We start from the raw sequence: 21,174 nt of genomic DNA on the forward strand, positions 1-21,174 counted from the left end.
CGCAAGCGAATGCAAACAGTATTGTGGCATGCCCTTATTAACAGACTTAGCCGTCATGATGCGGATTGATCCGTTGGCTCTGGTCCACGGACTAAGGGAATTCGTCACAGTGGTTTATGGACCGGTGATGTCCTTTGCGTTCCCGGATGTACAAGTTAAAGCGTACAGGAATTCAGTGTTGTACGTCAACCTGGTCTCAGTAGTGGATTGTTCAGTGCTGAATTGGGTAGAGCAGAGTGAACTGAGAAAGCTGGCTAGCGATGATAGGCTGTTCGGAAGAATAGCAGAGCCAGGTTGGGTGTTGATGGATTTCAACAACCACTTCAAATGCCGAATGGGTCGTGAGGATCTGTCCCACATCCAGTTCAACCCAAAACTCTGGAATCTGAGACCAGTGGTGAAAGATACAGGAGAGGCTGTGGGAGTACCTCAATTGCCGGGAGCCTATGCCCATGCAAAAGAGAATCAACAGACATGGCTTCCTGGGTCCAGGCCGCTGCCGGACCAATGCCATCGATATCCACCGATAAGGAGGATGTTGTTGGGAGTCACATCTCCCATCATTGCCCCTCGTATCGGAGCGGCTCGTGACGCGGAGAAGAGAATGCAGAAGTGGAGTGGAGGGATGGAGCCGCGCTTCATCAGCTGGAACGTCGCTGCCGCGCACACGTTCGACTTCTCATTTCCTGATGCCTGGAGCAGGAAGAAGATCAAAGCACTACCCTCCAGGAGACCAGAGGTCTCGGCTGAAACGTGGAATGAAGTGTATTCTTCCGCGGACGACTTATCAAGACTGAAGTGGTCAGGAGAAGCGAAGGTGGTGATGCTGGAGGTGGCAAGTGAGAGCAGAGGTGGCTCATATGTAACGATAGAGGACCTGGCCCCACATGGTGAGGAGTTAGTAGAGTTCCTGGTCGATGATGAGTTGTTTTATCATGCAGGAGACATGGCCGTACCGGCTCGGCCGGATTCGGGCGCAGACGCACGACAAGGACCCTCGGGACCTAGGCCGAAACCTGATGCGGACGACGATGAATTGATGGATCAGGACGATAACGATGAAGGGACCGGAAGCAAGACGGAGAAATCGGGAGAGACCGATCTAGGAGCGTTGGAAAGGGACTTGCTAGAGTACCGGTTCAGCGAAGATGACGATGGGGAAGTCGATGGGAGTCTATTGTTGATGGCACCATCGTCCTTCATGTCTCCTACAAAGGAGGCGTCAGCCGATCTATCTCCGATAGACCCAATAAGCCAGGCTAGAGAGTGCCGAAGCAGGGATCCACAGAAGCTGCTTTATGAATCGCCAAGGAGGAGGAAAATCGAAGAGTCTATGAAGATATCGTTCCTCAGCACATTACCAGAAGAAGAATGGGAAAGATATCAAATGGAGTTGGAAGGCAAGACAGGAGCAATCTGGAGTCGAGTAAACTTCATGGAGAAATCTTGGGACGTGATAAGGCGATATGGGACGCAGTCCATAATGAAGGTGGGATTGAACCAACCCATCATGCGTGAGGTCCTGGAGAAAATAGTGAGCTCCATGGAGTCGGATGTGCTGACCGAGTCAGTAACAGAAGACAGTGCCGATGATCAGCATGTTGCAAAGAAATTACCTGTCAGACGAGCCAGGAAAGGGCTGAAGCGACTAAAAGGGAAGACAGGAAGTCGAGCCATGAACCCGAAAGTGGTGAAGTCAAGAGCCAACGCAGTGGTGACCTCTTTAGCGAGCGCAGGTCGCTCAGGCGAGAGCGGGCAGGGAGATACTACAACGCTGACAGGGGGAGAAAAAGAGAATCTGATACCCCCTATGCTCTTGGCAGGTCTGACCGTGACCGCCACAAGGTCGAAGAAGACGGCGCGAACCCTGGCAGACACCAAGTTAGAAATGGAAGTAATCAGTCAATGTGGATCTGGAGGACTTGAAGATTACAGGCCCTCGCGAATCAACATGGCCAAGTTGAAACTGGAAGGACAACTCGACGTGGTCGAGTACAGTCGAATAACTGTGCCGGAATCGGTCCACATGGGAGATCCGGCAGGGGGTTATGTGGAAATGTTGAAAGCGAGGAACTCCGCGAGAGGGCACCTGATGGCTTGGAACGAGAAGCGAGCCATGCAAGAATACTTGAAGGGGCTTACGGAGAACTCCAACTTCAATCGAAAAGAATATGGGACAGTAATGTCATCAGAAGCGAACGAAATTGGATTAGAAAAGTTGCTAGAGATTTCTTGGAGGGCGGCCCTCCAGAAATACTTTGATGAGACGATGAATGCACCTGCGACTGTAGCAGCATACCTGGCTCATCCTTGCGTGAGAACTGATCTGCAAGTACGACTGGCTTGGTGCTTGATGGGCATCAAAAGGGCGGAGTATGAAGCCAGCAACGACTCGAAATCACGAGAACAGGAGCTAGAATTGATGGAAGCTTTACGAACATTGATCTCAAAAGACGATTCAGCGATAGCATGGGCTAAACGGAAGGATGCCCTTTGCTTTGTCAGGTTTGTGGTGGATCGCATCCCCACTCCTGTGTTGGGAGAATGTATAAAGATCATTCGGGAAAAGGGAGTTGATTGCGAAAGGAACTTCCTTAGGGCACTCCTAGAGCTATATCAGGACATGCCATTGACCGTGCCAAACAAGGAGTCGAATGATATGGAAAGCTATCGCAAGTTGGAAGAAGTGAGAAGATACTCCAACAAAGAATTGAAAGTGAGTCGAGACTTGATTGAAGCGGTCAGAGGACAAAAAGAGTTTGCAACCCTAGGGAGACTGAAGTCGTTCCAATACGTGTCTGGCATACCAGGGATGGCGTATAATCCCTTCGTGAACGAAGAAGCCAGGGAAGCATACTTCGACTACGAGCAAGTCACAGTGCTCAACTTCTGGGTTGAACGAATTAAGGAGATCGGAATGCTGATGGTGGAACAACCCAAGCTGGGAATTATTTTGGAGGAACGAGTAGTCGAACCCTCGATTCCCGAGCTAAAAGGGCAAGTGAGTTTTGATTGTGGTTCTTGGGACGGTCCCTTGAAAACCAGTCTAGTGGTGATGTGGGAACTCATGAAGCCTTCCTGGTGTCCCCATCCTAACGCAGGCTTAATCTGGGACATGACCGCGGATGTCATATTGGAAAGGGATGATGATGCGAGTTTACATGATCTGGCCATGATACATCACCTGCTAAGCATGAGATTGATGAAGAAGAAGAGCAACCCGTCCACGGAGCTGTCCGAGGAAGGTACGTCGAGTGATTGGTTGGAGCAAGGCACATGCTTGGCTCAACACAGTGGGATGGAAGGACATGTTTGTAACGTGGGACACTGCCTGATTACGCTGAGCGAGCAGCATCGACAACTGGCACGATTGTATGGAAGATTAAGCATGTCAGATAAGAGTGCCATGGAATTGGTCGCAGACTGCCATGGGGTGACGGACGTAAACCTGATCACAGCCTTGGGATTTTGTAGCATGACGAGTTCGATAGAATCGCTCGAGCGCTTGGAGCGTGCCCATGAGCTAGTGGCGTCCCTCAGCGTGGAGATATTCCCTGGAGCATTACAGACAGAGCAAAAGATTGGAGGCTGGCGAGAAGCCCTAGAGAATGAAATGAATCTGAGGGATAGTGAAGCCTATCACAGACCTACTGGTTCAAAATATATGGTGGGTTCAAGCTCCGCGCCATACTGCAATAGCAAGTATCCTACGCACATGGTGGTGATGGATGCGAGGACGCAACAGGTGTTGGTTGACCAGCTTTTCTCTGTGCCAAAATGCGTGAGGTTGGCCAGAATGTCAGAGAGGTCATATGACTTGTTGGCAAAGATCTTTCGGGCAGTCCCGAAGAGATCCGAAGGCGAGTTGCAAGACGTTGTGGGTGAAGAGTTCATGATACTGAATGAAGGCAACGTGAGTGAGTTCCAGAAGCAGAAAGCGAGTGGAGCGTTACCCACTGAATTCCCCACCATAGAAGAGAAAGACGATCTACATAGAATCCTGATGGAAGTGGAACCGTTGCTGGGAGCCTCAGGGTATCGAACCCGAAGGAACATAGTGAGAACCCACGGGGAATATCCTTGCCACTGCTTAGCGCAGACGTTGTGGTACCCCAAACGTGGGAACCTGATCCTAATTTGGGACGTGGAGGAGTTGTACTCCACGGGGTTGCCCGATCAGAATCAACCAGTGTCAATCGTGGTGGTTAGCGCCATGCTAGCAGTGAGATGGTTGGAGGCTTATGCGGACACAAATGAGCAGGAGACGGCCGTGCCGACTCCTGAACAGCTGAGCAACGTGAAAATGAGTAGTGAATTGGATCTTTTCAGAACCACTTGCAAGGTTCTGAGAATACCTAAAGCCATTGAAAGAATATGGTCAAGGCAAAGATTGATGCCTTGGTTCCGTGCAGTGATGACATCTTGGATGTATGAACGCGCGAAGCGTCACATGTCAAGGAACACGGAAGCCTATCAATCTTTCCAGCTAGACATAGGACCAGGAGCCTATAAGAGAGCTTTCCTGACGCATAGAAACGCGGTCACCACTGCGGTGAAGCGAGTAGCTGGAGCGCCTTGTGTTACTGAAGATGAAAAGAAAGAGGTCTTAAGAGCTGACCTAGAACGAAACGTGAGCCTGTGTCTTCACAACAGCTTTTGCAGGAACCGGGAGCAGAAGGTGAATGTGGACTTACTACCTTGTTGCAAACCGAGGCTGTTGGAGCAGGAGGGTTGGGGCACGGCCCGCAACTCTCTGGACATGTTAGAGAAAGTTCTGGAAGACAGTGACGCTGAACATCAGGATGGAGAAATGATGGAATGAAGATGACGGAGGAAGAGAAGAGAAGGAGAAAAAACTTGATTGTCTTTGTGTGTAAAAACTTGAACAAATCAACCAAGTTTTGATTATTGAACTTGTGAAACTTTTTGTTTTGATTTAGTTTGGTCAGACCAAACTTTGAAAATTGTTGCAATTGTTAAAATTGTTGAAATTGTTGATTTTAGTTACTACTATCTATGTATGTATATAAGGAGCATAGGTGAGTATATTTACCTATTTATTCCCGACTGAAGTTTTTAACCTGTGTAAGACACAAATTCACTGTGTGGCGACATGGTAAGTTTGAGTAAACTCGCTCGAGAAGGGTGGGTAACTCAATAACTTTCCTAGCCACAGAGTTTCTTAGTTTTAATATTGAAAGGACCGCATAAATGACTAATTATACTTGGTGAGTGAAGTTAAGTTAATTTTAACGGGTGCGTGGCCGTGCCACGTCCCACTTTTTAATCAGAAGCGAAAAGAAGTTTTATGGCGAGATGACGTAAGTAGTCAGAAAGGAAATTTTATCTAGGACACTCCTCATGGTGCAACTTTTGTGAAAATGTTGAAAGGCAGTGAGATGTAGTACGATGCCATTTGTGAACACGTAGTGAGTTGAGGTGGAGTAGATAAATTTCATTTTCTTATGCGATTTGTAAGATTGGTTACAGAAAACTGGATACCTACTTGACGATAACCCGGTGTTGTGCGATCAATAGGGACATTGATGGAGACTTGTCCGGGGAGTATGTGCCATTCCGCCGGATGACACAGTATAACCTTCCCGCGACGAAAAAAAAAGTGACTAAAGGCCTTACGAACAGAAAAGTGTTGCGACGGAGGGTCAGAATGTTCTGGAATTTTTATTTTTAAAATTTCGATTTGAAGGAGAACATTTCTGAGAAATAGAAAAAAGACGGCCATTTTGAATAAAATAGAGAAAAATCAGAACGACGCCATATTTTGTGACGAACGGTTGTATCCGAGACGAGAAAATTACGGAGCCTCTTATCGTGGCAATAACACACGATAAGGACCTTAGTGACGGATATTTGTGGAGACGGAGGCTTCAGTGGGGGGAAGAGAAATACCACGGAACCCTCCCGGGACACGAAATATAGGAGATAAGAGTGTTGTCTCAAGAAAATCACGGGAGCGGAGGCTTGGTCCCCCAGAGACTGTTATATGTGAAGGGACTGTGTAAACTAGCCATAACAGTTGCTGTAATGTCCTAGATCTGAATTAAACACCGTTATTATTTAATATTTCAGAGCATGAGTAGATAGAGAAAGGAAAAGGTCAATCCATCTCCAATGGATTTAATATAAAACTGTCACACAAAAACATATAGAAATAGGTGGTTCGAGCCGTGTTTTTAATGACAATCACGTAGTCTGAGGATCCGAGACTCAGCTATGTGGTTGTGTTCGCATGCAAACGAAAGCTGATCAAAAGTCGTTTGACTGATGGCCTAAAAATAGTAACTTTTTACTTTGCCCTAGACAGACCAGAAAATCAACTGGCAAGGTCGAGACGGTGAAAAACGAGTGGAATTAAGGTAACTGACGCCTGCCAGTCGTCAATAGGTACTTTTTCTACGCTCCGTCGCTGTGTGATATTTGGGCGAATGTTACAAATCCTAAACATCTAGTGTTAGCAACATATAAAGAAAATATCAAAATTGCAAATCATAACGCTCATCATTATTGACTTACCTACTCACTTATGCCTTTATCTATTTGTCATTAATTTTTGTCCATAAACAATTATCTGCCTTGAGATTAAGTCCTCTTAGACAAAAATAAAGATCTCTTCTCTCTCACAACTACTTCAAACCAGCAATATATCAACATAAAACAATAAAGACGAAACATATCTATACAAATCACGGTGGAAATCCTTCCTGGAGATACGGAACAATTAGGTTCTTATGGAGTAAATCGTTATTCAAATATTTTTAGCAATCAGCCACATGAATGAATATAAGCATACAGCTGTTTTGTCAATAAAACAAAATATATTGAGTCTACAAAACAAAATATTTGAGTCAAAGAAAAAAACAATCAATTAATCCATTTTGACTACTGACCTGATCTTAGTGAACCTCTTTTTTTGCTTTCTTTTGATAATTTGGTATCTTAACAGTTTTGTTACGCTTGCGATTGCGATATCAAATCGGAATATAGACATTTTCTGGGTTAACAACCCTTATCGGGGAATGACCCGGTATCTTGGGTCATAATGAATCCAAAATTCCCATTTGCGTTTAATATTCATTATGAAGCCTTCGATTGCCTTTATATGGAATTTATAATCGGTGTTGTTTATAATTGAAATATGACAATTGTCGTATCAGTACTTGTGTTTAATGAAGTGAAGTAAAAACGTTAGAGTTATTCAAACTCGGAACAAGTAACGGAATCGAAATGAGAAAGAATGCGCTGTCATTGACGAGTGTTACTGGGTACGTTTAGCCACTAAAATTTCCCGTGATATTTCTTTTTTTTGTAAATCAAAAAGTCAGAAACTACCATGGTAACCGAAGTTACTACACTAGTCCTTAATCATTTCTCCCAGTCAAAAAATCATTGATTTTCATGAATTAGGCAAAAGTAAAATATAAAGTGAAGGAAAGTAAAAACTCAGATGGTTGGGAATTAAGCCAACCAGACTGAGAAAATTAAAGAATAAATCGGAGTTGTAAAGAATAAATCGGAGTTGAACAAACTTAAAAATATTGTCCTGATTTGAGGCTACTGGTCTATCAGATACTTATACTAGGCTGCTCCTTTAAAAATTTAGCAGTGTCATCCGCCTCCTCAAGGTGGGACTGACTGCGGCGAAATGAATGACATCTCCCATCTCCTATAGCAGTGTCACCCGCCTCCTCACGGTGGAACCGGCTGCTGCGAAATGGTTAAAATCTCCTTCCCCCGTTTGGTCTTGCACTGAGCAGGACCGGCAGCCGATAAAAACAACTTTCTGTTGAGAACCTAATTGTTGTTGAGAACCTAATCGGTGCTTATTAATAATATCGATTTAAAGATTTGTCCTCATTGATGTTGTCAGATGATATCCTATATTATTCGCTGAAATATTTTCTCAGTTGTATACGTTATTTTTATCGGTTTTGTATATAATTTAGATACTAGTGATGAAACTTTAGTTACAATTCCTATTTTCAAATTGTCACTACGAATGGAGGAGGTCTTATCACATCGCCTCAATCAAATCGGCGCTGATGCTGAGGCGTTCCGTTTGAAAGGCAAAGCTGAGCTTTCAATCGACACATCAAGCAAACGAATTCTTCCGCCGATTGCTCCAATCAACTCGCCAATTCCAAATTTCAGATACCGCAGAGAAAAAAAAGCAGCGGTTGCTTTTGCACATTTAAGGAAAAAACTAAATGAAACGAATCAAGATGATGATAACCATTCGGATGATGAGGTTTCTCTTGAGATTGTTCTTGAAGACGAGCCGAAAGCAACAACTCGAACTTCAAGTGCCGTTTCGAGTAAACATACTGTAAAATCTTCGACGATTCTGAACGAGGACGATTTTGTGAAAAATTTGCTAGAAGAAGCAGGTTAAATGTCTTATACATCTATACAATCAGTAGAAAAATAAATTTAACATCATTAAATTTATTCAAATTAAATAGGCTTTTTGAACACTCCCAGATAATTGTACCTTTTTCGAAATCTTTTTGGCACTGTTTTGTGTCAAAAATCTAATGGGCTTTGCCGGAAATTTTTTATTTTTTATTTTTATAATCTTTGTTTTAATCTATATCTATAATTATTGTTTGGAGTGTAAATATAATTTTTAGATAAACAGTTAAAAGACCTGAGACGTACCGAAACAACCTTAAAGTCAACGAAGAAAACCAAAACAGTCAGAATCAATTCAGCCTCCCCTGTGCCAAATTTGTCGTTGAACTTGCCTGGCAACCAACCCAATCTGTTCGACAACCAAGTACCAGATGGTAATAGAGATGTTTTCTATCACTTGAAAAGACTGCGATCTCCGCTGAATTTGCCGACGGAGCTGCCCAGACATGGACCGAGTGTTCGACTTGAATTGGAACAGCTTGAAACTAAAGTAAAAAGATAAGCGATTGTACATTGCTTAGTAAGATCGATTGAAATTCAATTAAAGATGCTTATTAAGCAACTGAGAAAAAGCATGAATATCTATTGTTTCAGGTTGATTTTTCGTCCTAATTTGGCGTGAACAAAAAAATGTGTCTCATCTTGTTAAATCTTGTTCATAAACTCACAAGTAGTCGCCGCACTTTTTAGCTTTAACAAAATAAGTTTTTAGGAAGAAGAAATTTTCAAGTACAACGAGGAAGACGGCAATTTTGTGTATTGCCTACCTAAACATCGCATGGACAAGAAGGCCCGTTACGATCCCTACAACATCGAAGTTGTCTCTCCCGAAGAGGCCAGAGGCTGCAGGGAGGTCTTCACTGCTTCCATGTCCGCAATCACTCTGGTAATCAAATATGTAATCATAATAGTAATGATAATAGGAAACTATTTTGAACATCAAGTCCAAAGTTTCTGTATTGACCTTTTTATTGTTCCGATTTCAAAGAAAACAGAATATTTATGCTCGGGGTGGTTTTTTTATTCAGTCAACTTTCACCGATCGAAATAATGATTTTCAACAAAATTTTTTTATACCCCATTGAAGATATCGGCTTCTTGAGTTCAAATGTAAAAGGATATTTTACCTGCGATTACTTTTTGTAAGGTTCTAGGGGTTTGAAAATTGCCAAATTGGCCATGTTCTGGACTAAATTACGTGCGCTCTGAAGATATTATTCATATTGCTGAGAGCGTACCGCGAATTATTTATGCGTGGCGAATTATCCCGCCCAACAAAATCGTTCCAAATTGAATTGAGGCTAGCTAAGTGGTCTTATTAATTTCGTACGACTCAAAATTTCACACTTTGATATTGTCCAAAATGTATAGGATTTCAATATTTTCTTTTCCCAAAAACTATTCGATATGAATTAAGGGACAGTCGGAACATTCAGTGCTTTGCCCTGATATACAAGCAGTCTTGTTGACATTTTCTAAGGATTTTTCAATGAAAGTTTCAGTAATTCAGTTTTTTGTTTCTCTGCAGATATTTATTCATAAGTCTCGAAGATTTATAAGCGTTGAGTCATCTTCACTCGATCTGCAATGTTCAAATCTGGTACCAATAGAGGATTTCCTTTATGATTTGCCAACTCCTTTGCTTAAGTCAACTACTGATTTCAGCTTAAAATTAGCTGTGCTTCAGAGTTTTCCCGGCTTATGGTCAGTCTACTGTTGTTTTGTCAGGTCAAGTATGCAGCAGATGGAACCAAAATGGTGGTGCGCACTCCAGTGCTGCGCTGGATGTATGAAGCTAGACTGTTCCGATTGATATTCCACAAATCAGTCTTCGTCAAATTCCGAATCTGGAAGACGTTCAAGTTGTGGCGAGCTAATGTGAGAAGCAAAAAGAAAACAGAAGTTAGGTAAAGAACTCATTGCTTAATTTTTAATGACATTAAAGAGTAGTTTTTTGAAACACGAATTTTAAACATCCTCCTATTAGGCCCCAATTTTTTAAAGCTAGATGCTCCTATTAGGCCCCCAATCGAAAACGGGGTGAGTCGGAACTATGCTTCAGAATATGTTTTTTTTCCAACATATTTTGACTAACTCAAAGAAAGCTCGTACGTGTCTAGTTAAAAAAGGTGCTTAATAATTCATAAGTGTCTATTGTTGGATAGCTAATTACGTTTTCGTTTGTATATTCGGTGTCGAATTTCGCTTCTGATTTTGATATGTTTACCGGTAGAACGGTCGGTTGCATTGGATCTAGGAATTTAGTTGATTTTTTTGTTCTCTGCTTAATGAGACACCTGAAATGCGCCGTGCTAGCTTAATGGTTTTCTGCCAAACGATTCCAATTAGTATTTGTAAGTTTTATGAATAGCTCTGTAAATAGATATAGTTTGGAAACAATTTATTATTATTATATTAATATTTTATAACTAAATGTATTTTTTTTTCGCCTCAGTGCCAAGATCGGCCAGGAATTGTTAACCAACGCTGAAGTTCTTCTCCTCTGTCTTCTGCAAGTGCGCAAAATATGCCAGAGTGCTTGTCCTAGCAACTCCTACCAGAATCTGGGCACCACTGAAGTCTGTCTGGTTACCCTGGACCCGAAGAAGACAATTTGGCTGGAAGATTTTATGGACACCCAGAAGCGGCAGTGTTCGGCAGCTCTGGATAAACTGCTGGGATTGAGAGAGAGTGTGGTCACCATTGCGAAGCAGGCTTGCTTGGTGAGAAATTAATGAATCTACTTCTCTTGTGAAAGTTAAATTCGAAATTCGATCGAGAAAATGTATTTTACAGCTGAAATTTGAAACAAGAAAAAAATTGATCGGAACTAAAATTTCAACTAAAACACAACCAAAAGGTTGTCTCCTTTGGTATTATTTTATGACATCCATTTTTGGCGACCAACCCTAAAATTTTTTGACCGACCCTATTTTTTTTACCGCATTTTACCTGTTTTTTTTTCTAAATTTTTGACCATTTTTTTTTCAATAACGGCATTTCTGATGTTTTTATGTTTTTTTTCAAAAATTTGCCTGCTGCGCTGAAAATAGTGTCAAAATAGATTCTTTTTTGTGTTATGCGGGCGCTCGGAAAAATACATTTGGTCGACCAAAAAAAGTTGGTCGATCAACAAAATTTTAGATTCACCCCTGATGCTGGAAATTCATAATTTCTTGTTGGTTTCAGTTTCATGATCTCTCCTTGTCTCCCAGTGATAAATTTTGATGGAATATTTTTTTCTGTAGAAAGTAGCGCAAGATGAAGCAAGAGTACATGGAATTGATCCATCCAATTTATTACGTGGACAATTCGACTTCTCTGGAAAGAGAAAACAGAACTCATGTTAGTATCTTAAAAATAAAGTTTTAAAGTTTCAGTTTTTATTTTCAAAATTAGGCAAAGCAAACCAGCGACTTGTTATAAGTGTTTTTCAATAGGTGTTTTTTTAGAGATATCTCTTTCTAGTTCCCAAATTCAATTAAAATCCCCGAAATTTTTTTTAAAACTGACAGTGTTCTAAATTACCACAAATTTTTAAATCAATTCTGAATTCCAGCATCTCCCTATACTGAACTAGCGGTGTGGAAACACATCTTGAGAAGACTGAGTAAGTTCCTCCGACTGATTGACAACCAACTGCTGGACCTCCTTCAACGTCTAGTGGTCAATGCTACGTGTCATCTCTGGCACCACATTGATGGGGGACTAGAAAATGTGCGGAGACGTCTGGAACACGCTGCAGAGGTTAGGGGTAACATATAAACATTATATTTTTTGTTAATAAATGATCATATCATTTTAAAAAAATAAGCATCAGAAAACAAATGGTTGCTAAGCAAACTCATTTAAACAAAAATTAAATTATAGAAATGAAGTTAAAGCAACAGTAAAATTTTTCGTTTCTTTTTGTTTTGCAGGCCTCCCAAATTATTGTAAATATCAAAAATAAAATAAATAATTGAAAATATTAGTCTGGATAGTTATAGCCAGGAATTAGTTATAGCCCCAAAAAACAAGAATCGCAAGAATAAGTTTGAAGTTTTGGTTCGAGTAATTTTGTCTGTCTTCAACTGCAATTCTTTCAAATCTTTCAACTGCTATTACTCCTAACTGAATAAATTTTGACTAGTCGTGACTGGGTACTGACAAACGAAAAACGGTTTCTCTGCAGAATCTATCGATATGTTGGCCTCAATTCCTTGGTCTTGATTACTCAAATTAAAAAGTTTGCAGTTACCACCTGACAGGTTGATGCTTTTTTAGTATTCTCGCAAGCTGAACTAAACTGTAAACGTACAATAGAATGTATGGTTATAAAATTCTGGCTTGAAAAAAATCAATATTATAAAACATTTTAATGTTTTGCAGGAAGAAAAGCAACTTCAGAAGGAGAAAGAATACAAGCCCAGGCTGAAATCAGGCGGGTTCAAAAGGTCACTCGGTCCCTCTGAGTTCGAGCAAGAGTCACGTGACGGGTCGGACAAAAAGGGGAAGGAATATGTGGTTCCAAAATACGATTTCAAGAAAATGGAAATTCCAAAGCCAACCGTTGTCGATATCGACGAGGTGAAACTATTTTTCAAAACAAAGCTTACAAAGAAAATTAAAAAAGCGAATAATGCCGTTGTGATCAGGTAATAAAGATTCAAGACGCTGATTGTTTAGGTCAGGGCTAATTCTCTGAAAGCTTAAATATTTTGTTTATATATGGATAAATGACGGAAAAAAACGCTGTCAAGTCTTTCATAAACAAAACTCAAATAGTAAAAAAGGACAGCCGGTTGCTGTGCAAGTAGATCAGAAAGTTCCGAGCACCTCCTCAGAATTTCTTTTTCTGTTCGAAATTTTTTTGCCAGAAAAGCTCTAAATGAAGCTTCTCAAAGTAGTTTTCTTTTTATTAAACTCAATTTCTTTTTTATTGCTATTTTTAATATATAACGAACTTTACTCGATCGCTTTACTCGCTTGAAAATAGACTAAAATCAAAAATTTCAAACCGGTTTTTCTCGACACTGGGGAAATTTTTTGAAATTATTTTGATGTCATTTGAATCACGACTGAAAGTGTTTCAATATTAAATATCTATCAAACCAATCCGATAATTTTTCAGTGTACCTGATTTTGCGTGGAAAACAAAAAAGTTAAGAGTACAAAGTTCCTCTCCATTTTTAATGGTCGGAAGAATTAAACTGCCAGGAGATGCGTTTTTATTTCAATATTGATTAAAAATGCTAATCATGCAATTCTCATATATGGCTTATACAGATAGCACGTTTAAAAAAGTGCTTGAAAACCCTATGACTAGAATTCTTTTATATAAGGAAATTGCATGGCTAGCTGTCTGCTTTACATTGCAATTCTATGGGTAGCATTCTTCCTTAAACTAACATTTTTTTTCCGTTTTCCAAGTAAATATTTTTGTGTTTATTTCTGAAACACAGTAGCATTAGATAGCAAATTCCCTTAGGTCAGAAGGACAATGAAATTTTCAAAAAAACTGCTTCATGAGATAATGCGATGAAGAAAAATCTAACTCTGAAAAATGTATATGGCAAAATCACCCAATTTTTTTTACAATCGGCGCAAAGAAAATTCTACAGTAGTTCTTTCACCGATTGGACTCTTTTTCCTTTTCCCCCACCTGCAATTTTTTAGAGTAAATTTTCTTTTCACATCGTCGGAATGTTATCAAATTTGGCATAGGGACTAATTAGGCCATGACAAACATATTTGGTCTTCAAACTCAACCTTGTAAAACCACTCGTTACACGATGAAATCGATGCTTATGTGAGGTGGAGGGTAAAGAGCCACCGATTGGAAAATTCGTTCAGTTTTTGAATAGTTTGTGTGTTTTTAGTTATCAAATTCAAAAAAAATATATAGTTTATCCACTGATTACAAGAAAGCAAATTTTGTTAATTTAGATTTTTAAATTTTTGCGCTACTGGCTTACATTTTAGACTAAAAATTTTAATTTTGCTTGCAGATTTTTTTCTGAAGCCACAAAACGAAAAAAAGCACAAAATTTTCTGAAGCCACAAAACGAAAGAATGGCATGACTAGCCGTTTTTCTTAATCTGCATACATGTCAAAATATGCCTGAGTGATAATCGGAAGTTTAATTTGGGAACTGACTTGGGAAGAAATAATTCTCTCTCATTTCCAGATTGTGGTGTATACGACTGAATGGGGGGTGAGAAATTATTCCAAAATTGATTTTACTTGGCACAGAAAACTGATCAAATTTTTGCATTCACTTCATAACTAGGGGCTTCGTAAAGAGTTTGATAGCTCGTACGTTGGTTTTTTCCTTCGTGAATAAAAAACCTTAAACCATTTATAGATTTAAATAGTTGATGAGTCAAAAACAAAGTTGAAAGTGTAAAACTTTTTAAAAGCGTGAGGTTTCATTAAAAACCAATTTGCGTAGTCTGTGAAAATTAATGCGCGCTAATAACTGGGTTGAGTTGAGACAAGATGAAATGAACTACAATGCTAATTTAAATTAATCGGACTCAACGACAAGGAAAATTCAAACGCGTTGGGTTAACAATAGACAAAAAGTGAAAATAACAAAAATTGTTTAGAATTTAACCAGAATTATCATGTGCAAATCATGTTTCAAGATCCGTAACCAAATATTTACCCCAAAAATGGGTCATTTTGGCTTAAGTCAATTAAAATTTAAGTTGAAAATACCAACTAAGGAGAAAATTATCTACAAAAGGCCTCTTACACAGCCCAAAAGTTTCTGGAAGGGCATAGCTTCAAAGATTGGGGTGAAACAGTTTATATTTGTTTTAAAGCAAAGATTTTTATCTGTATTTTTGGCTAGTTTTAGCGTAAATCTTGATTAAATAATAAAAAAGAAATGATCCATTTTGCGGTGAAAATTTGGCTAAGAATTTTTTGGACAAATTACACCTTATTAATTCTAAGCAACATTGCTCTCCTCTATTTTTGTCTTATCTCAACTCATTTTGAGAAAAACGCATTTTCAATTTCCAATTTTGTTCGTTTTTGGATAATTTGAGTCAGCGCTGCAGAAATGCAAAATAAATCGCCCATCATGTTTATTACACTAGCTTCAGCTTAGTGTATTATTAGGAACCTTTTTTTCTAAACTAAGTCGCAAAAATTGGTGCTATTTTTTGGTCACTTTTATAGCTTTTTCATAGCATGTGCTTTGATACCTTATTAATTCTATGCAGCATTTGCTCTCCTCTATTTTTGTCTTGTCTTATCTCAACCCAATTTGAGAAAAAGGCGTTTTCATTTTCCAATTTTGTTCGTTTTTGGATAATTGAGTCAGCGCTGCAGAAATGTAAAATAAATCGCCATTCATCTTTATTACACTAGCGTCAGCTTAGTGTATTATTACGAACCTTTTTTTCTAAACTAAGGCGCAAAAGTTGGTGCTACTTTTGGGTCACTTTTATAGCTTTTTCATAGCATGTGCTTTGATATTCGAATAGTAATAAGTTAACACAGTTGATGCATTTTTAATTCAAAAGAACCGAAAAAAGTGATTTGTTTCAAACTACATGGCAATCATGAAAACTCGTTTTCAGAAATTTTCTTACTCGATATATCTTGCAATTTTTTGAAATGCATATTTTATACATAGTGTGGCTTTATGTTTTGCGATTTGTTACATGCAAAGTTAGTGTGGATGCCTTCAGCTTGTTATATTCCAAATTTTTACTTGCAAAATGTTGTCTAACTGTATTTGGTGCCCATTTTGCTGAACCACATTGGCAATTTGTTAGTATATATAGCTGCTTTATTCGTGACTTAGGCTTGTCGATGGTTAAGCGTGCGTGGCTGAGTGGATATTGTGTGAGACTCAAAACCTCTATGTTGCACTAGGTCATAATCGAATCCTAGACCTAGCTGAAAACTTATTATTTCGAGGCTTATTTATATTTTTTCTTATTGCACTTTCTTGAGCTGCTTTTGTTGGTCTCGCTAGTGTTTGCGAAGCGAGGCTTCGCCTCTGTCTCATACCTCTGCTTTCGCCATACAATTAGGTCCTTTTTCTGTTCATTCGTCAAAAGCAATAAAACACAAAAATTAAGGAATAGTTTATCGACGACTTAGTGCATAGGCTTTATTTAGCGCTAGAGGCTTAAGAAGCTCAAGAATCTCTGAAAAGCAGCTGTTTTCAGATAAATAAGAGTAAAAATACGTCCTTTGGATATCGTACGTATGCAGTTTTAACAGAGAAATGATCGATAATCGGGAAACCATTTAACAACCGTTGTTAGATTTCTTAAACAACCCTTCTTGGTTTCCCCTTTTTCTTATACTATTGAACAACTTTTATTTCAAGTCTGTGAGATTTTGCCCTTGCTTTGTTTAAACAAAAACTGAACAACGCCTAGTTACTGTCACACTTGGTCTCGTAGTAAAGCCTTTTCCTTGCTATAGTCTGGATTTCAAGGCCCAGTCGGAACTTGCATTTTTAATTATGGAAATTGAATGTTTTTCTGGGAAAACTTGACTATCGTTTTTCTGCTTATATACTGTTTTTTTTTCCAAACTGTCTAATTTTTATCCAAAATAAGCATTTTCTACAGTAATTGAAAATCTTTTAAAATTTGTAAATTTACTTATTCAATTTTGTATAGTTTCCTTATTTTTTCAATGTATACAGTGTTGATTTAAATTATCCGGACAAAACAAACAAAACTTGAGTTTTCAAGCACGTTTTTCTCCAATTGGGTTAAGATTAGACAAAAAGTGAAGAGAACAAAAGTTGTTTAGAATTTCATTAGAATTGATATGGTATAATTTTTTCTCCGAAATTCTCAACTAAAATTTTACCCCAAAAATGGGTAATTTTGGCTTTTTTCAATTAATCAAAAATTACGCTGGAGCTACTTTGTTAATTGACAAGAAAATTAAGTCACAAGAAGCCTATTACACAGCCTAACAAAATTTAAGAAGGGTTAAATCTCCAAAAATTTGGGCAAATTGTTTAAAATTTGTTTTTAAACAGATTCTGGGTTTTATATAGTAAAAATCACATTTATTGACTATCAAAAGAAAGTTTTTTTTGTTATACTGGTTTTTGGAGATTAAACTTTTCTTAAAATGTGTTGGGCTGCTTAAGGGGCTTCTTGTGATATAGTTTTCTTATCAATTAACAAAGTAGTTTCAGTGTAATTTTTGATCAATTGAAAAAAGCCAAAATGACCCATTTTAGCATTTTAGGGGTAAAATTTTGGTTGAGAATTTCGAAGAAAAAAACTGCACCCTAATAATTCTGATGAAATTCTAAGCAACTTTTGTTTCTTTATTTTTTGTCTAATTTTAACCCAATTTGAGAAAAACGCGTTTGAAAATTCAAGTTTTGTTCGTTTTGTCCGGATAATTTAAATCAGCGCTGTATATATATATATTTTTCTAACAATTCTTATCACAATTGTTCTGCTACATGTAAATTTACAAACTCTGACTCTTGGTACGTTAATTCTTTTTCTTCTTTTTTTTTCAAATTGCTTAGCCTTATTTTACATTGACTCCGTCACCTTGAATTGTGTTGTTTTAAGCGCAAAATATTTATTTTTCAATTTTTAAATGTTTCAGTAGGTTGGGTGTTATCTTCATCGTTTTAATTGATTTTTTATCCAAATGTTGTTGCCTTTTGGAAGGGACGCAGGCTTCACTACCCCTCAGGGTTTGATGCCCTGATCACCCATGGGTCCCCAGTTCGGCAGTTAGTAGCACTTGGAGTACCTTTGGCGCCAATATCTTGAGCGAGAAGCGCGCTCCGAGAAAATGCAACTTTTCGATCAAAAATTTCCAGAAAAAATATGCCCAAAACGTCATATACTTTTTCTGTGGTGTCGGAATTAAGAAAGTATAGCCCTAGAACTCGATTATGATTTTTTAGTTAACTTATATTTAATGTCAAAGTGTTGGCATTCCTTTTCGGTCAAGAAATCGTTACGAAGTTTTTTAACGTAAAACGGCTCATTTTGTTTTCCAAAAACTAATTTTTTGCTCATTTGAGCACGCAAAACACCAGGTCGAAAATTTAAATAATCTGAAAGCTTTCTTTGCCGGTGTTAATTTGTTCAAAGGTCGTCGATTTTGCAAACAATTTGGCATTAACTTCAGTGCTGATTTAAACTATCCGGTCAAAACTAATAAGACTTTAATTTTAGAACGCGTTTTCCAAACTGGTTTGTCTTTGGAAGAAAAGTTAATTACACAAAATTTAATTAAAACTTTAGCAGAATTAAAACTTTGCCCTCTTTTTAAACAGCCTTCTTTTCAAACAAATTTGAGTATAGGTATATTCTCTAAAATTTTAAGCAAAACGTATTTAAATTGTTTTATAATGAAAAAATGATTGCTAACAAACTTCAAACTCAGATCTGGAGTCAATTGTGATGCAAGGACTGTAATCCAATTTTCAAAATATCAAAAAGATCGAGTTTGGACCGTATAACAGAAAAGACCCCCATTCTGTTTCAGATTCTGGGTTCGATCATCAAGAAGGAGAAGGAAGATGAGCTGCCTGAGCCTCTGTTTAATGTCAGACTCCAACTGAACGTCACACCACTCAGAACACTCAGCTCTAAACTAGTCAAAAGTGTACGTTTGTCTTTGTTTTGAACTATAGGAGCTCCATTTTGTCTTAGTCGATATGTTTTTTTTGGGTCTTTCCCATTATAGCTCCCCCAGCCTAACAGTAAAACAATAAAAAAAAAGTTACGAGTTACTGTATGCAACCTTACTCATACAAACCATAGCTCATGCAATTTCACTGTTTTGTGCATGTTTATTTATTTATCTGATTTATTTACTGTCATCAACCCATTTAGCACAAGTAAAGCAAACCTTATAGTCTGCTTTAGGAACTCGAAAGAACTGAAAATTTGCCAAATTATTTTGGAAGCTATAGTTCTGTGTTCGTGTTTCAGAAGAGTTCTGCGGGGAGTGGCTTCAACTCCAGACCGGACTTCGAGTCCAAACTCAGAGTCCCATCACACGTCACATTCCACGAAGGTAACATCATAGTAACATGATACCAGGAGTCATTACTCATTTGTCATTAGTTTAAACGCACATGCACTGTTTTTAAAGTTATCCATTGCTAGCGAAAGCAAGCCAAAAAAAGCCTTACGTTGAAGATGAAAACAGTGGCAGTCTATAGAAAGATTACGTCGAATAAATTCAAATTTGTCTGACAAATAGCGATTTTCATTTTATTATTTTTTTGAAGATATACATGCATACACTTAATTTTGAATCTATGATTTTTAATGAAAAAAGTGTTTCTTTTTTATTTCGGTATTTTAACCAATAACTCTCCTCCTCGATTATACTTAAATGTTGTAGACTTATAGATCAGAAATTATCATCTTTATCAACAGGAGCAACAGGAAAAGAGCCCCGGAATAGTTTTAAATGTTGAAACATTGATGAATTTTTCACAAATTTTTTTTTGAAGCTCAAGTCATTGTCAGCTATACTTTTCAGTTGGTATAAAAGAACTCGCCAAAAGTTGATAGTTGAAAAGTCGAAATTTATCTGGAAAAATAAACTCCCACGAACACAAATATTACGTCATTTTATTCGAAATTGCCAGAACAATTAAGTTTGAAGATGCAATGATACGTGAAGCTAAATTCCAAACTGGTTTTATATTGGGTACGAGTGGTATAATGCGCCTGAATCAGAGTTTGTCGCTTAACCTACTGTTACGTCACTTCACGTCTTTACAGATGAGCAGCAACTTGGAGCTGACGATGATAATCAGAACATGGGCAACAACAACCTACTCAACTCCACCACCCCCTCCGGAATGGAACAGACTGAGGACGACAGGGGGACTGTAGCTTCTACTGAGGACAATGAGAGTATAATAAGTGAGAGTAGTGTGGGGGCGGGGTCGTCTGCAGGGGGAACTCTCATTGGGTACTTCGGAAGGTGAGTCATTTGTTTTAATAGGGTGACTTGAGTCATCATGACATATTTTGCGATAGTGTGGTTGCCTTTTGTTCATTACATTTAAATAATTACTTGCTATTTTCATTTTAAATTGTTGCTAAGAATTTATCCAAACTTTATTGTTGTTTTTCTCCAAAATTCGGTCATGTAAAATTCCCCTCGGTTTGTTTTGGTTCCATTTCAAAAAAGGCCACATTTACTATATGTAACAATTTGACCTTTGAGCTTCGACCTGTGTAACAATTTGATGTTAAGTTGTGAAATAAGAATTAAATTGTCTCGGGTTTGAATTGCAAGGGAGAAGGTACAAGGAGTGCGTTGTTTTCATATCAATTGAGGTTGGCGGAAATAACGTCCATTCTATTTGGGCATTTACGGCAATTAATTGCAAGGGTTATCTGCTGACTTGATTGTGTCGCATTATCAATCAGCCACTGATTTTTGAGAACACAGAAACTGCGTTTTTTGTGTCGACTACATAATATTCCGAGCTCTCTCAAAACCCTATAAAAAGTCTTAATTTGACAACCCAAAATGCCATTTTTGGGCCTTGTTCAGAACGTTTTTTCCAAAGAATATATTTTCTGGCGCGTGTTCCTCGTATATAGAAACTAGTATAAATTGGCACAGGTATATAGTGGCACCAACGGCGCCTTTTTAAAAAATGAGGTTTGGTTGACCAAAAATGGATGTCGTAACATAATACCAAATAACACTTGGTTGGTCAGTGAGTCCTATCCTGCCCTGATTGGGTCCTCAAATTTGCTGTTGGGTAA

At 38.5% G+C, this 21,174-nt stretch overlaps 2 protein-coding genes across 5 annotated transcripts in view; both read left to right on the plus strand.

Annotated features, from left to right (window-relative positions):
- Window positions 1–7,960: 7,960 nt before the first annotated feature.
- On the plus strand, window positions 7,961–12,195 carry LOC134855021 (dynein axonemal heavy chain 6-like). The gene is made up of 7 exons (XM_063871401.1): window positions 7,961–8,405; window positions 8,649–8,920; window positions 9,143–9,316; window positions 10,159–10,337; window positions 10,886–11,153; window positions 11,679–11,775; window positions 11,990–12,195. Exons 1-7 carry the CDS (start codon window positions 8,018–8,020, stop codon window positions 12,193–12,195), a joined length of 1,584 nt encoding a protein of 527 aa, XP_063727471.1. The 5' UTR covers window positions 7,961–8,017.
- Window positions 12,196–12,805: 610 nt separating this feature from the next.
- The window catches only part of LOC134855667 (dynein axonemal heavy chain 6-like), a 125,384-nt gene continuing 117,015 nt past the window's right edge, over window positions 12,806–21,174 (plus strand). For all 4 annotated transcript variants that reach the window (XM_063872235.1, XM_063872238.1, XM_063872237.1 and 1 more), the window contains exons 1-4: window positions 12,806–12,999; window positions 18,920–19,039; window positions 19,369–19,453; window positions 20,173–20,377. In XM_063872235.1, the coding sequence (XP_063728305.1) occupies window positions 12,961–12,999; window positions 18,920–19,039; window positions 19,369–19,453; window positions 20,173–20,377 (449 nt within the window). In that variant the 5' untranslated portion in view covers window positions 12,806–12,960. The remainder of the gene's footprint in view (window positions 13,000–18,919; window positions 19,040–19,368; window positions 19,454–20,172; window positions 20,378–21,174) is intronic.

Source organism: Symsagittifera roscoffensis, chromosome 10, assembly GCF_963678635.1.
Source record: "Symsagittifera roscoffensis chromosome 10, txSymRosc1.1, whole genome shotgun sequence".
Classification (NCBI taxonomy): domain Eukaryota; kingdom Metazoa; phylum Xenacoelomorpha; order Acoela; family Convolutidae; genus Symsagittifera; species Symsagittifera roscoffensis.